Source organism: Rhinatrema bivittatum, chromosome 6 (assembly GCF_901001135.1).
Source record: "Rhinatrema bivittatum chromosome 6, aRhiBiv1.1, whole genome shotgun sequence".
NCBI lineage: Eukaryota > Metazoa > Chordata > Amphibia > Gymnophiona > Rhinatrematidae > Rhinatrema > Rhinatrema bivittatum.
In genome coordinates this window covers 247,166,225-247,180,912 of record NC_042620.1, presented here as the reverse complement: position 1 = coordinate 247,180,912, position 14,688 = coordinate 247,166,225, and the positions used below count along the sequence as shown (strand labels likewise).

General features: G+C 43.7%; 1 protein-coding gene across 3 annotated transcripts in view; it reads right to left on the bottom strand.

The window, feature by feature from the left end:
- Positions 1–14,219, bottom strand: part of FTCD (formimidoyltransferase cyclodeaminase) — a 296,425-nt gene extending 282,206 nt beyond the window's left edge. Inside the window, exons 1-3 of one of the 3 annotated variants that reach the window (XM_029606737.1) lie at positions 14,062–14,219; positions 1,504–1,687; positions 991–1,119 (exon numbers count right to left, since the gene is read on the bottom strand). In XM_029606737.1, coding sequence (XP_029462597.1) covers positions 991–1,119; positions 1,504–1,687; positions 14,062–14,115 — 367 coding nt within the window. In that variant the 5' untranslated portion in view covers positions 14,116–14,219. The remainder of the gene's footprint in view (positions 1–990; positions 1,120–1,503; positions 1,688–14,061) is intronic. The other 2 variants (XM_029606736.1, XM_029606738.1) reach the window with 2 other exon arrangements.
- Positions 14,220–14,688: the final 469 nt, after the last annotated feature.

The following is a 14,688-nucleotide window of genomic DNA, read 5'->3' as shown; positions in this document are numbered from 1 at the left end:
CCAATGAGCAGACTTCTCCCTCCCACCACCCCCTTTTGGATTTAGGAAAGTGTGTAAGTAATGCCCTCTCCTCTTCCCCCCAACTCTAATCCTACCCCGCCTTTTGGTACCTTCAGAAATTCTTTTCTGTTACAGTAATTCTTAAAGCCATCAGGTACCAGATGGATGGGAGGGAAGTAAGCTGGAGGGAGAAAGCAAGAGAGAAGGAGGCATTACTTGCACAGTTTATTAGTCCAGGAAGGGGGGATGCCACCCATTGGACCCCTACCTGGGGGTGAGGGGTACTTGGTCCAGTAGGGTGGGGGTATGTGTATCGGTCTGCAGGCCTGCACATCACATTTGTTTATCATCCGCTGTCACAACTTAACCTAAGACTAAAGTTATCCAGCTACCTTTCAAAAGATAGCCATTAGGTTTAAAATTGTCTGGCTAAAGGTAGCCAGATAATTTTATTCAGGGATATTCAGCAGTGGTGCTTTTTAAATTGTCTGCTAAATATCCAGGATAACTTATCCAGCTAACTTTTTTGAATATCAGTCTCCTTGTATTTGGTAAATAAGGACCGATATATCTATACCATAGAAGTAGCTGCAATTCAGGGTATTCTTTTAAGTAATTTTGCTAAATTGCTAAATTTCTGTTTTACTGTTATTCAATATACAGGTGGTGGGAGAATACCAGTATTATTTTCTAAACATTCTGTATAATCACATCATCTGCGGCCCCCCCCCCATATCCAGCAAGGAAAACAATATTTTTTTTGTTGTTTTTGTTAAAGGGCATGTGCAGTTCCCCAGGCTGGAGGATCTGAGATAAAGGAGACCTACTTTCTGCCCATTCTGTTCTCCTAGGTGTACCACTTCAGATTAATTTCCATTTGCTTTTAATGATTTCAAATGCAGAAACAATGGCAACCCAAGATGTGGGGCAGAAACCAATAAGACTTCAATCACGTTTAACTCAGAACAGAACAAGACTTGCACAACTCACCAGGCACGTCCAGTTCAGAGGCCAGCTGCTGTCCAAAGTGCTGGGCACAGACCACACACTCCTCCATCGATACATCGCTCACAGGGATGAAGGGGCAGACATCAAGGGCTCCCAATCGTGGGTGCTCACCTTCAATGAAGGAAGAGACATTCAGAGAAGGCGCACAGAGCAAGGAGAGGAGCTCACAGGCGAATGAGAAGATAGAGTGCTAGCAGGTGATGAAAACCTGCAAAGGTGCTAACATCCATCCTTACTCCAGCATGAGGTAGCCTGAACCTTTCATTCTTCTTTTGCACTCTTGCTGCCTCCAAAACTCCAGTGAAGGCACTTGTAATTCACATCAATCCTGTTCCCCATTAACAGCAGATTGCTTAAGTGTCTTTCTCCACCCATCACCACTTTCTATAGCAAGCTGAAGCAATGCTTCTATCTTGAAGTGCCACATCCCACTCTACCCCAGTTCTGAGCAGAAGGCGGCCCTTCCCTTGCCTGAACTTGGATCTCAGGATTTACCTCTATGTTTGGTCATGTCTATAAGTTTGAAGGCTACCCGGGCTGCGCTGAGGGCCCCCTGAACGATGGCAGTGGGGGAGCCCACAAATGTATAAACAGTCCGATTGGTGGAAGGGCCAGCATCTACATCCAAAAGAACGCAGCCTTCTGTCTGTGAAATGGCATCGGCAATGGCGTCTATTACCTACAGAACAATAGATATAATATTAGACAAGGCAAAGAGAGAAGAGCACCATTTCACCACAGTTTTTCCAGGTTTCATCACAAACTAGCTGTGAACTAGTTAAAATGTAAAAAAGAAAAACCTGTTCAATGATTTTCTTCAAGGGCAGGTACTAAATGTGCTTCTATTTATCACATTAATAAACGATTTAGAATAACAAAATAACCTTTTTTAATAGGGATACCATGATATGTTCATGGATAGTGAGGTTGCTTAGCTGTAGAATATTTTATAAAGATTGGTGTTCACAAATCACACAAGTGGCTCATGTAAACATATTCTTGCTAAATAAACAATCTTTCAGAGTTTTCCAAAAAAGGCAATTCGCAGGATGCAGCAGCCCCACAGTGCCCCTCCATTCCAATTGGAGATATGGTCAGTATTTGGATAAAAGAAAGCAATGGACAAGCACAGGGGATCTCCAAGGTAGTGGTAGGGATTGTAGAGCTGAATAGTTGTGTTGATGGACAGAGTAGAGATAAGTCATATGGTCTATTTCTGGCATCATGTTTCTGATTCACAAGAGTCTATAAGCTCAAAGTAGGCTTTCATGATCTGGATAAGAACCATGTTGTTCCACAAGCGTCCCATGACACTGTTAGGCTTCAAATGAAGTAAGCCCTACATAAATCTAACAACTAGAGGCTGTACAGAAAAGAAAATTGCTCATCTACTACTGGTGTTCTACACAGATGACAGGATAAATCAGTCAAACATGTAGAGTAATGACATATCCAAGTCAAAAGTGCTATTGTCCCAAATAGTTAGTCAATTTCAACAATGTAAGTACATGACATAATGTTAGAGTTATTTTGGCAGAAGACCTCCTACGTATACACTGCTAGTTAGCACACAGTATACCAACAGTATAATCATAGGTCTTGTAATATCAGGCTTTACTTTCTTTTGGATTTTCTTTATGCTCAAGTGAAGAATTTACATGGCCCACTTTAGACCCTTATTGAAATTTTCAAAATTGCACTTAGCTTTCATGTAATCGGAGAAACGCCTAAGACATAGTCGTGAGATCATGTGTAGCGCCAAGCCCGACACGGACCGCGTTTCGGCTTCAAAAGCCTTCATCAAGGGCCAGTGATATGTGAACATGCGATAGCAGCATACTGAAGCAGTAATGTTTCTCCTCAATTTTGAAAATTGAAAGTGCAATTTTGAAATTTTCAATAAGGGTCTAAAATGGGCCATGTAAATTCTTCACTTGAGCATAAAGAAAATCCAAAAGAAAGTAAAGCCTGATATTACAAGACCTATGATTATACTGTTGGTATACTGTGTGCTAACTAGCAGTGTATATGTATGCCCCGTAGGTCTTCTGCCAAAATAACTCTAACATTATGTCATGTACTTACATTGTTGAAATTGACTAACTATTTGGGACAATAGCACTTTTGACTTGGACCTGAGGTGTTGCTATTCCCTTTCCTATATAGGGTGCTATAGGATAGTTTCTTTCAGAGTAATGACATATGACAGTGCCAAGAATCAAATGTTTACTAGCTAGAGCTACAAAGACATAGAAGATCATTTCCTCATGTACAGCCAGCACCACTCAGCTGCACACTGTGAAGCCCCCTCAGTCATATCTCAGAACTGATGAGGAGAGGGATGATATATGTGACTGATTCATCCTACTATCCATGGAGAATATCAGTTACAGGTAAACAATTTCGCTTTCTCCATGAAATCAATCATACATCTGAAGACTCCCTAACTAAGGGCTATCTTGAAGTCCCCAATTTGTATTCTCCTTAATAAAAACTGCACAAATGGGCACTTAAAAAATGAATTGCCATGTTGTGTCATGCCAAGGTCCATCGAGCCCAGCATCCCCTCTCTGACCATGGCCTATCCAGGTTGCAAGAACCTGGCAGATCCTGTGGGCCTAAAATAAAATAGGTTCTCTTGTTAAAGGCCACAAATAATCTTAGATTTCAATTCAGGTTAGCTGAAAGAGTGTCACTCTATGTGGAACAAGGTTTTTCTATTAGTTTAGTAGGTGTTTACTACATGTTTTTGAAATCTTATGATCTGAAGGGTAAATATGCTTGCTGAAATCAAGGGTAATTTTAGACTTGCACCTGGAACGTTAGTCACAATGAAACTTGCAAGGCTTGCTTTTTGATAGAGATGAAAAACAGCGTGAAGTATTGCTCAAGACAAACATCACGAGGTGTGGCTTTGAGACCCAAAATGGAGAATAGCAAAGTAGGCTGTGGCATATGATGTAAAATGAGGAATTAATATATGATAGGTTTGGAATAGTAGGCTAGACCTTTGATTGGTCTAGTCTACTATTCCTAACCCTTTAATTGCTTCTTGTTGATTGGTTTGATATGTATTCAATGAAATGTCTGACATACTGCTGATTGCCAGAGCGTGCAAAAGCAGAACAGCTCTGAGTTTGCCACTTGCCTTTTTTCTTTTACAATAAATCCAACAAGAAGAGAAAGTTGTGGTTTGATATGAAATATTTATTTTCTTTAGCCTTTGGAATTATAAATTAGCTGTTCTCCTGGAAAAAATGTTACCAGGGATCTTTGGCTAGGATTAGGACCTATTTTGGCCCTCATGAATTGACAATTGGTCCCAAAACCCTTTCTTGGACTCTCTTTCTTGGAGCTTTTCTTGCTACCGCCTTTAACTATTTTTAACTCTTTATTCTCTCTGTTTATTGGTGTTTTCTGTGCTTTTTCTGCCAGGTGAACACTTCCTTCCTTTCTTTTCCCTCCTCCTCCAATTTTTTTTGCACCTACCACATTGCCCTTTCTGGCTTTGGGGCATTGAAAGGGGTGGGGGTGGGGTGAGTGTGGTGTTATGTTGGTAGTCAGGTTTTGGTGGTAGCCATGAAACTGGAGGTTGAATTTCTCTACTTTATACAGTGTATAGAATTGGAGGTCGAAGTCCTCTGATTTATAGGTTTTTTTTGTTTGTTATGGTGCTAAATAGAGCTGGCATTTGTATTTATCCTCAAGGTTGAAATCCTTGAGGAGGAAAACTGAATTCACAGTTGAATTCCCGAATTGAACATTTTATACTGGAGGTTGAATTCCTTCAGGAAAGGAGCTGCACCTATAATGTACACTGAGATTTCTGAGATTCTTTTGTGGGTGGCGCCTGCCTCATTAGTGTTACGTGGATTAACTTTGGTATTCAGCATTTTGGTAAACTGGTTGGAGGAGGGGATTGAAGCAGATGTGGTTTCTCAAAGGCGACACCCCTAAATGGGGCTAGGTGATGTTGGTTATACTTGCATTTTTGGGTTGCTTGTGAAACATTACAGACAAGAGTGGTGAGAGTTACCTACTTCAAAAGTCTCCTCTTCACCTGTTTTACCAGAAGAGTATATAATTTCTAACCACAAGCAGACAAAGTTTCTGAAAAAGTGGCATTCCTATACAAAAGATAATGTAAAATTACAATTTTCATGAGAAGGTGATTTGGGGAAACTCATATATTTGAAAGGGATATTGGAGAAAAAGAAAGGAAAGACTTCCCAGGTGCCAACAGATGCATTTTCTGATTGGTGGCATGAGGCAGACATGCACAATCAAAAATCTATAAATGCTGGGCTCAAAGACTCTTTGGGAAAAGTTAAAAGAGAGCTACAATTCACAAACACTGATCTCAGTGATTTACACACAAAAATGTATAAGCTGCCTGACTACCCCAGGACCTCACTATACCCAGTGAGAACCTTAGAGAAGCTGATAGTAGATCCAGATCTTCTGGATGATCCAGCATATCAAGTGTTTAGGAACACCTTTAGCCCCTCCCCTTAGTCCATTATCAAGTGAATTAAAACATGCTAGAGGTCTACTGAGTGTTTTTCCTTATGAAGACCTCCTTCCACCAGCGACTGGGTCAAGTGCTTACCAAGACTCATGGATTTCCAGCTCCCCAGACCTCTCAAAAATTGAGGAATTATCAAGCACATCTGCACATTCATCCCCCACTTCTGATTTAATTGGTAGTTACACTGTTGAAAAATTATCCCAGGCTTTGGCTAGAATCCAGGACATAAATCTCACTATCATTGGGCATTTGACTAAAGTGTTACATTCTACACCTCAAGCTGGATGCTGTCAAGCATATCCAGATTGCAAACATAACAAATTAAAGTCCCAGATGGGTCTGATAAAAGATGAACGATTACCCACTGGGAACTTTCCTTTGCGAACAGTGCCTGGCGCAAATCCTGATACTAATTACACACAGCAAGTATATGTTCCATGGCCCTGAAATGATCTAGTGGCCAGTAAAAATTCCCTACCACATTTTCAGAAAGAACAAAAAATGTGGGTAGAGGAGATCTGAGGAATTGTCAAGGCCTACTCCCCAACATTTTAGCAGCTCTTTATTCTAGTATTACCTAAGGATGCTCACATGGCTTTGTTTGAAAGGGTCAGGTGGCAAGAACCATTGCCATCAAATCCTGAACACCCAGTGAAATCATATTGAGACCTTATTTACAGCAGCGTTACAAATTTTCCTCCCAATAACTGATTGGACTAAGTTGAATTTATGTAAGATGTTAGATAAGGAGGAACTAGCTGACTATCTTAGCCGTCTGACAGTTTTCCTGGCCCATTCTGGGTTAGCAAAACCTGCTCATGAGGCAAACCAGACAGCTTTGAGCAGTTATTTTTATACGGGTTTGCTCCCTAAACTTAAGGAAAAGTTACAAAATGTGTGCGCAGTTCCTAGCGTACGCACATGGATATACCGATTTTATAAAATGCACTCGCTGACACATGCATGTTATAAAATCTGATGCCCGCGCGCACATGAGCACCCGATTTTGTATTGACACGTGCGTGTGAGCGTGAGTGCCCCACTCATGCATGCAGGGGGGGGGGATATTTTTTAATATGCTCGGCGACAAAATCTGATTTTTTTCCCAGTTCCTTCCCAGTCCATTCCAATTAAGGAGTAGCTGAGAAGGAACTTTCCTATCCCCCTAACTACCCTTCCTACCTTTTCCCTGACCCCTAAACCCTACCCTAATTTTTTTTGTTTTATAACTTACCTGCTCCTTCGGAGCAGAAGTTATGCACGCCTGCTGGCTGCCAGCGCGCATTTCCCCGGGACAAGGCCTAATGGTAACTCTCCTGGCCGGCTCCTGCCCCAAGACCACATCCCCTGGCCTGCCGCTTTGGGACAGACCAGCACTTCTTTGCGTACCGGGGAGAGCTCTCATACACAGGCTCTAAGACCTTCTCTCTCCTCCCCACCCCACCCCATCCCCCACCATTCACACACAAGCTCTTACTCCCCCAGATTCTCTTATACACACACAGGCTCTCAATCTTACTGGCTCCCTCACAAACACACACACAGACCACTAGGCAGGCTCCCATTCATTCTCGCACCACTCCCACACTCCCAGGCAGGCTTCCATTCATTCTCACACCCATACACAGACCCTCAGGCAGGCACCCATTCATTCTTACACACACACAGAAAGACAGATTGCCAGGCAGGCTCCCATTCATTCTCGCACCGCTCCCACACTCCCAGGCAGGCTTCCATTCATTCTCACACCCATACACAGACCTTCAGGCAGGCACCCACTCATTCTCACACACAGACAGAAAGACAGATCGCCAGGCAGGCACCCATTTTCACACATGCACAGACCCCCAGGCAGGTACCCATTCATTCTCTCTCTCTCACACACACACATGCAAGTTCCCACTCATACCCATACAAACAATGAAGACAGGCTGACTCTCTCTTTTGCTGGCAGTCTCGGAGCCTTTCTCACTCCTCTGCTGCCACTGTCACTGCCATCGCATGGCTGTTGGGGAGAAGCTGATCACTCATCGCTGCTGCTGCTGGAACTGAAACCCATTCTGTTGCCTCCTCTGTGCAGGCCCCGCAGTATTAAAAATTTGCAGGGGTAGTATTTCCTCCATGCTGATCTTGTGCATCGCAAGATCAGCATAGAGAAAATGCTACTCTCATGAGGCCTGCAAAGAAGACAGGAAGGGTACTGTCCTCTGCTCAGCCACTGGTGAGATGAGGTCCACCAGCAGCCACACGGCCTCTCTCCCTGTTTTTTGGCTGCTGGTGGGATGGGATTCACCGGTAGCCACATGGGCCTCCCTGTGTAGGCCATCAATGCCTCTCCCCATGGCATGCCACTGCACTAGGTCCCAGAGAGCAGAGGTGGGCACACTTCCCAGCCCGTCCTTTCTTGTGTCTGTCACAGGTGCCTTCTTGTCCCGGCTCACTGCTGCTGACGCCCCCCCCCCCCCCCTCTCTCCCCATTTGCACACCCCCTGCTCAAGAACAGTCCTTGCTATCATTCAGGCAGGTGTACTTTGCAGCTGGGCTGTTGTTGACTTAAGACTCCTGAGCTCTGAGATAACTGTTCCTCCTAGCCTGGCTTGCTCTGCTAGTTACCAGTTACACAGTGCCCCTGTACATTGTAAAATGTTTGGGGTCTGGAAACAACACAAACTAAGTATTATTTGTAGAGGTTCTGGTGTTGCACCCTATTATTGCTGCTGTGCTAGCCATTGAACTGCAGTCCTCTCCCTGCATAGCCTGAATTTGTGTAAATCCCATAATTGTATTATACTATGGGAATTGTGCACACCTATATATTGCCAGGCTTCCACAAGCATAACAAAAATGTGTCTGGAATAACTAGGAAAATAGCCCACCCTCGAGAAGTTAAAGCTTCCCTTCCTCTGCAATGAATAAGCACATTCAGCTACTGCTCAATCCAACAGAAACATCAAATAGGTATTAGCCAGCCCCGACCTTGAATATTCATCTATTACAGAAAATCACCACCTCCAAAGAGCCACTGCTTGCTGGTAGCATACACGGCACAGAAGAGGGAGGGGGAGGAGCAGGAGCAAAAAGAGAGAGTTTTGAAGCTCTCCCTTTATTATTTCTATTATTTATTTAATAAGCTGCCAGGCTCCAGGGTCTCGGAATCACTCTCTGTAGGTGTCACAGACCCCCAAGCATGCTGGCATAGCCCTCGCTCTCTGTGCACTCCTCAGACAACTAAGGGTGCTGGGATAGTCATCCAGGGCATGAGCAGGGCAGACCCTGGGAGAGCACTCCCACTAGAAAAAAAACAATCCCTAGAGATTGTTGGTCCAGAAGCAGCAAGGACTCAACCAGGCCAGGACCGCACCCTGGCTCTGGGAGACACATCCTCTTCATGTGTCTGCGTTGCCAGAAACAGAAAATACTAGTATTGGGCCAGGACCACCCCCTCTTTATAGCCCAGAGTGAGGTCATGAAAAGCTGTTCCCTCTGTCTCCATTAGTCAAGAAGGACTGAAATCCCATATGTAATGACTGGCCTAGCAGGAAGAAAAGAAATGCTAGGAAATATTAGGAAAGGAATGGAGAATAAAACATGATGGTGAATTAACTTAACGACGGTATAGAAGAGTTTTTAAATAAATAATTAAATAATGCCTCTCTATCAGTCCATGGTGCAAGTGCACTTTGAGTATTATGTGCAATTTTAATCACCACATCTCAAAAAAGATGTAGCAGAATTAGAAAATGAACAAAGGTGACCAAAATGATAAAAGGGGTGGAATGATTCCCCTATGAGAAAATTCTAAAGAAGTTAAGGCTCTTCAGCTTGGAGATGAGACAGTTGAGGAGAGATATGATAGAATCTATAAAATAATGAATGGAGTGGAATGGGTCAACGTAACTTGGTTGTTTACTCTTTCAAAGAGAACACAGACTAGGGGGGACACAATGAAGTAACTAGATAGTACAATTTAAAATAAATAGGACAAAATGTATTTTACTGAACACATAATTAAACTCTGGAATTAATTGTTGGAGAATATGGTAAAAGTTGTTATTGTAGCTGGGTATAAAAAAGGTTTGGACAAGAAAAGTCCATAAATCATTAAGGTGGACTTAGGGAAATCCACTGCTTATCCCTGGGATAAGCAGCTTGGAATCTATTGACCTTTTGGGATCCTGGATTGACCACCATTAAGAACACGATACTGGGGGCTTGATGGACCTTTGGTCTGAACCATTATGACAAATCTTATGTTATTTTAAATAGAAGCTTAGTGTTTACAGCAATGAGTTGAGAACTAGGATTCAATTCCTACTTCCCTCACTGATACTCCTTTTGATCTTGAGCAAGTCTCATTATTTTCCATTGCTTTAGGGACCCATTTAAATTGTAAGCTCTTTCAGGAAAGCATTTATTGTACCATAAATTGTTTTCTTTTAAAAATTCCTTATGCATTATTTGGACAGGAGGGCTAGAAAGCTAAAAAATATGGTAAACTTTAAAAAAAAATCCATTTTTACTTGAGTAAGCAAACTTTGGTTTCCGTAGCAGAAGAAATGTACTATCTAGCTGGGGAAAGTTCAGAGAGATTTAGAGCTGAGAGGTTTGGGTTTGACTCCCCCATGTGGGAGCTACAAATGGTGTGCTCTGGCAGCATATAAACCCCTGCCATTTTAGTTTGTTTCTGAGTTACATTTCAGAGTGCAGAAGTTTCATGTCTCCTGTTGTTATTTTGCTGGTCTTTTAGATTTTTCTCAGTAACCCGTTTAGGATCAGCCATTTTGTCTGATCCAGTTTTGGTTTATTTACTCTTTTGATCCATTTTTTTGAGTCTTTCTCTGTGAGAGCCTTGTACCCTTTCACAGAGGATTTGGGAATGCCTGGGTAAGGTTAGATCACGGGGCAGGGAAAATTCTGCTGCTCTCTATCTCACATCCAATGGATAGGTCAGGCAATGACCCAATGCATAGGAGTTTCACTTTGAGTTGTTTTGCTTCAGTGACTTCTCCTCATTTGGGAGACAAGGACGTTTTTTTCTACTCTTCCTGGCTTTTGTTGTATAACTCCCTCCCTCCCTCCCTTTTGACTCAAAGTCTATTTTTCTTCCTTTTTTGGGACTGAGTGTTCTTGGCACCAGGAAATCAGTTTCCAAACTATTAGTGTCTTTCAGCTAGAAGAAACCTGAGGAATAGAGTCATCTGAGAGGAAAGGAACCCTGACCATTACCAGAAGGAAAGAGTTGAAGGTATTGTTCAAGAGTCCTGTTTTCTACTGACTCAAGTGTGCTGCACTTGGGAGGAGAGAGCCCACTGGTGCTTTCAGACATTTAAGAAGAATGAGGCTTGAGAATTAGGACTTGCTGGGTTCTGATTAGTAAGCTGGGACTACATTCTAACTATTCTACAGTGGGGAGAAGCTTCAGATAAATGTGGGAGTTAGGAGGAGGCTTATTCTTTCTTCAAGCTGAATAATTGAAAGGAGAAGGAGATCAATTGTTAAGGTGGCTTTGCTATAAGAGTGAAATCACAAATGTATTAAATCTCTCTTCTTCATTACTGTTCATCAATTTTATGTAACTCTAAGTGCTGTAAAGATTCTTCATTCAATTTATCAACTCTCAGAAAAGAAGTTGGAAACCACATTGCTTCTCAGTGGGGTAGATTTTATAATTTTGTGCGAGCGCGTACTTTTGTTCGCGCACCAGGCGCGAACAAGAGTACACGGGATTTCAATAGATACGCACATAGCCGCGCGTATCCATTAAAATCCGGGATTGGCACGTGCAAGGCTGCCGATTTTGGGCAGCCTGCGCACGCCGAGCCGCGCAGCGTGCCTCCGTTCCCTCCGAGGCCGCTCCGAAATCGGAGCGGCCTCGGAGGGAACTTTCTTTCACCCTCCCCTCACCTACCCCGCCCCTACCTTTATCGACGGATTTACGCCTGCTGGAGGCAGACATAAATCTGCGTGTGCCAGCGGGCTGCTGGCGTGCCATCACCCGATCCGGGGACTGTTCCGGAGGGCGCGGCCACGCCCCCGGAACACCCCGGGCCGAAACCACGCCCGCAGCACCGCCCCAAAACGTTGCGTCGCCGGTGCCACACCCCCAAAACGCCATGTCACGGCCACCACGCCCGTGCCACGCCCCCTGCCACGCCCCCAGGCATGCCCGGGGCTTGCGCGCGCCGCCGAGCCTATGCAAAATAGGCTCGGCGCGCGCAGGGGGGGGTTCGGGGTAGGTTTTCGGGGGGTACGCGCGTATCCTATGCGCTTACCCCTTTGAAAATCTACCCCAGTGTGATTATTGCTGCTATAGACTGTAGAGATTATCAGTGCTATTTACAAGACTAGGAAAAAGGTCTTGAAGATTCACATCCTCCTACAAGGAGCCCTGGACCTCAGAAGTAAAAGCTATCCTTGAAGAACAGTTGTAGATAGGGTCTATTTTATTTCTGTGTGCCTTTGGGGACAGCACCAGGGTTTTATCCGACCCAAGGGTTAAACTTACATTTAATGTAATAGGTGAGGCTGCCTGTTTCTGATCTTACAGTCTGGAATAAAAATGAATTGCTGCTCCATATCAGGTCTGTTTTGTCACTTTATCCCGTTCCCATAGTGAATGTGGCAGATAAAGACCAAAATGACTCATCCAGCCTGCCCAACAAGAACCAGGTTACCCCAGTGCTTCATTACTATCCTCTTGCCACTGTCCTCTGCGTTTATCCCATGCCTTTTTTAATCCCCCCAGTCTTCCTTACTGACTCAAACACTCCCCCAGCATGTTTCCTATCTTACCCCCATGCCACCTTACTTATTCTCTTGCATTCCCTTTCCTCTGTTCACTTTCTGCTCCCCATCCCTACCAGTGGTATAGCAGGACTTATCTTGGGGGAGGCCTGAGGTTAACAGGGGTGAGCATAAACAAATATTAGCTTAATTCAGTGGAGCAGGTGGGGAGAAGAGCAGATGAACTTTCTCTCTCACTTGTCCGGCTCATTTTTTCATTCTCTACCTTGGCAGGAGGAAAACAGCAGCAGCAGCAGCATTTTTTTTTAACTTGAGATTGCTTTCTTCTCCACTTGTTTACTATGAAGTTTGATCCTTCTGGGGCCCCATGGTCTTGCAGGACATGCCAAGCTCACAGGTCAAACTTCATAGTGAGTGGGCACAGGAGAAAGCAAGCAGTCATGAGTACGAAACGCTGCTGCAGGAGGGCTGAGGGTAGATAATGGGGAGAGGGATGGGAGTGCTCCAGGAGTTGTCACTAAACCACATCACCCAAAAACAGGCTCTATCAGTGTGCGCTCCTCCTAAGCCACCAGCTGGCCCCCAGATAAAACCTTACCTGTGACAACTGGTGGTGCTGTACCCTCTAGCCAGTAGTGCCTATCACTCTAGGGGCACTCCTTATCCTTTGCACTTTTCACTTTGCCTCAGTTCACAGCCATCCATCCCTCCTTCTTCTCCTTCCTTTCCCTTCTACATCACTTGCTGCTTTTTCAGTTATTCATGCACTGATTCTTTTCCAGCCCCTGCAGCTCCCTCATACTGATGCACAGATGCAAAGCTATGCTTCCCTCCTCTCCAACTCACTCTGCACACACATGCACAGATGCAGTGCGCTCACCTGGAGCCCTCGTCTATTCATAGTAACATATTTAATATATATATAGATAGATAGATATGAAAAGATCAATATTTTAAAGTATGATGTCCAATTATTTGTTCCAGGAGGGGGGGGGGTGATTTTACTGTGATTGTTTAACTCTCAAAATCATGGGGTGGGGGGGGGGGAGTGCTGTGGATCTGAAAGATAATTGGGTGGGGTAGTACAAGACTAGGGTGCCTAATATCCTAGCATTGACCCTAATTTGTGTCCCATTTTATAGTACTCTTTCCCTCCTTCCCCCATTTAGGTCACCCATCAGCAATGATAGTACTCAGCCAGGGGCTTTAGAATAAGGATCCTTCCAGAGCCTGGTGCGCAAGTATCCTGAGTCTGGTCACTAGCTGCCACTATTATATGAAGGCTGAGACTCCTTCTGAAGGCTGCAGAACCTACTTCAGCAACATCCCCAGCCCTGACCCACCTGAGAAGCAGAGGCAGGAATCAGGAATCAACCCAGGTCTCCTGCATAGCAGGGCACAACACTGTCATTGAGCCATAGGGCCGGCCACTTACTCTGGACAAAAGTTAGTGAGCTCACTACATTTACTGTGTCTTGGTAGGTAGAAAACTGAACCCTTGGGTCTCAACTATGTGCCTTTAAAATATAAACAATACCTTCCTCCTTAAATTCTGAAATGTAGGCTTCTCTGGCAAGTACTTGAGGTAAAAAAAAAAAGCAGTCAATAAAGCCCCAACAGAGACCTTCCCGTACATCTCTGTTTCTTATCAATGCCAGTAAATCCTCTATAAACAGCTTTACTGCTCCACCCGAAGTAATACAGCTCCTTAGAGAACTTTATTTGGTGTATGCTGCTGTTTAATCCTCAATTAAATATGTATATAAGAAAGACACATTTACCTCTTTATTTCTGCCTTCTGAGAAATTCGGGACACATTCCACTAGTTTGGCCATTGTGAAGTTCTCTTGGTAGGGTCTCGCTCCCGTAAACTGGACGTATACTCTGCAGGAAAGCAGCTGTTAAGGAATCTCGTCTGCTGAACTCACAGAAAACCCTCCCGTGGTTCCTGCTCTATCTGGAAATAGGTTTCTCATTAACTACTACATTAATTATCAGTCAAGAATCTCCACCTACTATGAAACTACACACAGAAAAAGGGGAATGGGAAGGAATGGGGGAAGAGAATGGCTAATTCATTCTGTTTACTCAATAGTTTTAGCAATTTATAGAAATTTCCCAACATTTAGTTCAGCATTCAGATGTTGCTGGTCTGCTACCTTGAGCACCTAGCACAGTGCTGCACATTTGATACATTGGCTATATTGAGAAAAAAAAACCTCCACATCATCAGAGACAGATTGAACCACTACTGATTTTATTTTTTTGCATGCATGGCAATGTAGAGTTGCTTTCTTAAGGATATTAGAACTACAAGAAGGGTTTAGTTTTGTTTAATAATTTGATAGATTGCCCTTCCCATAATGTATCAAGGTGGTTTATAAACAGTTTAGTTTAATTATTTGATA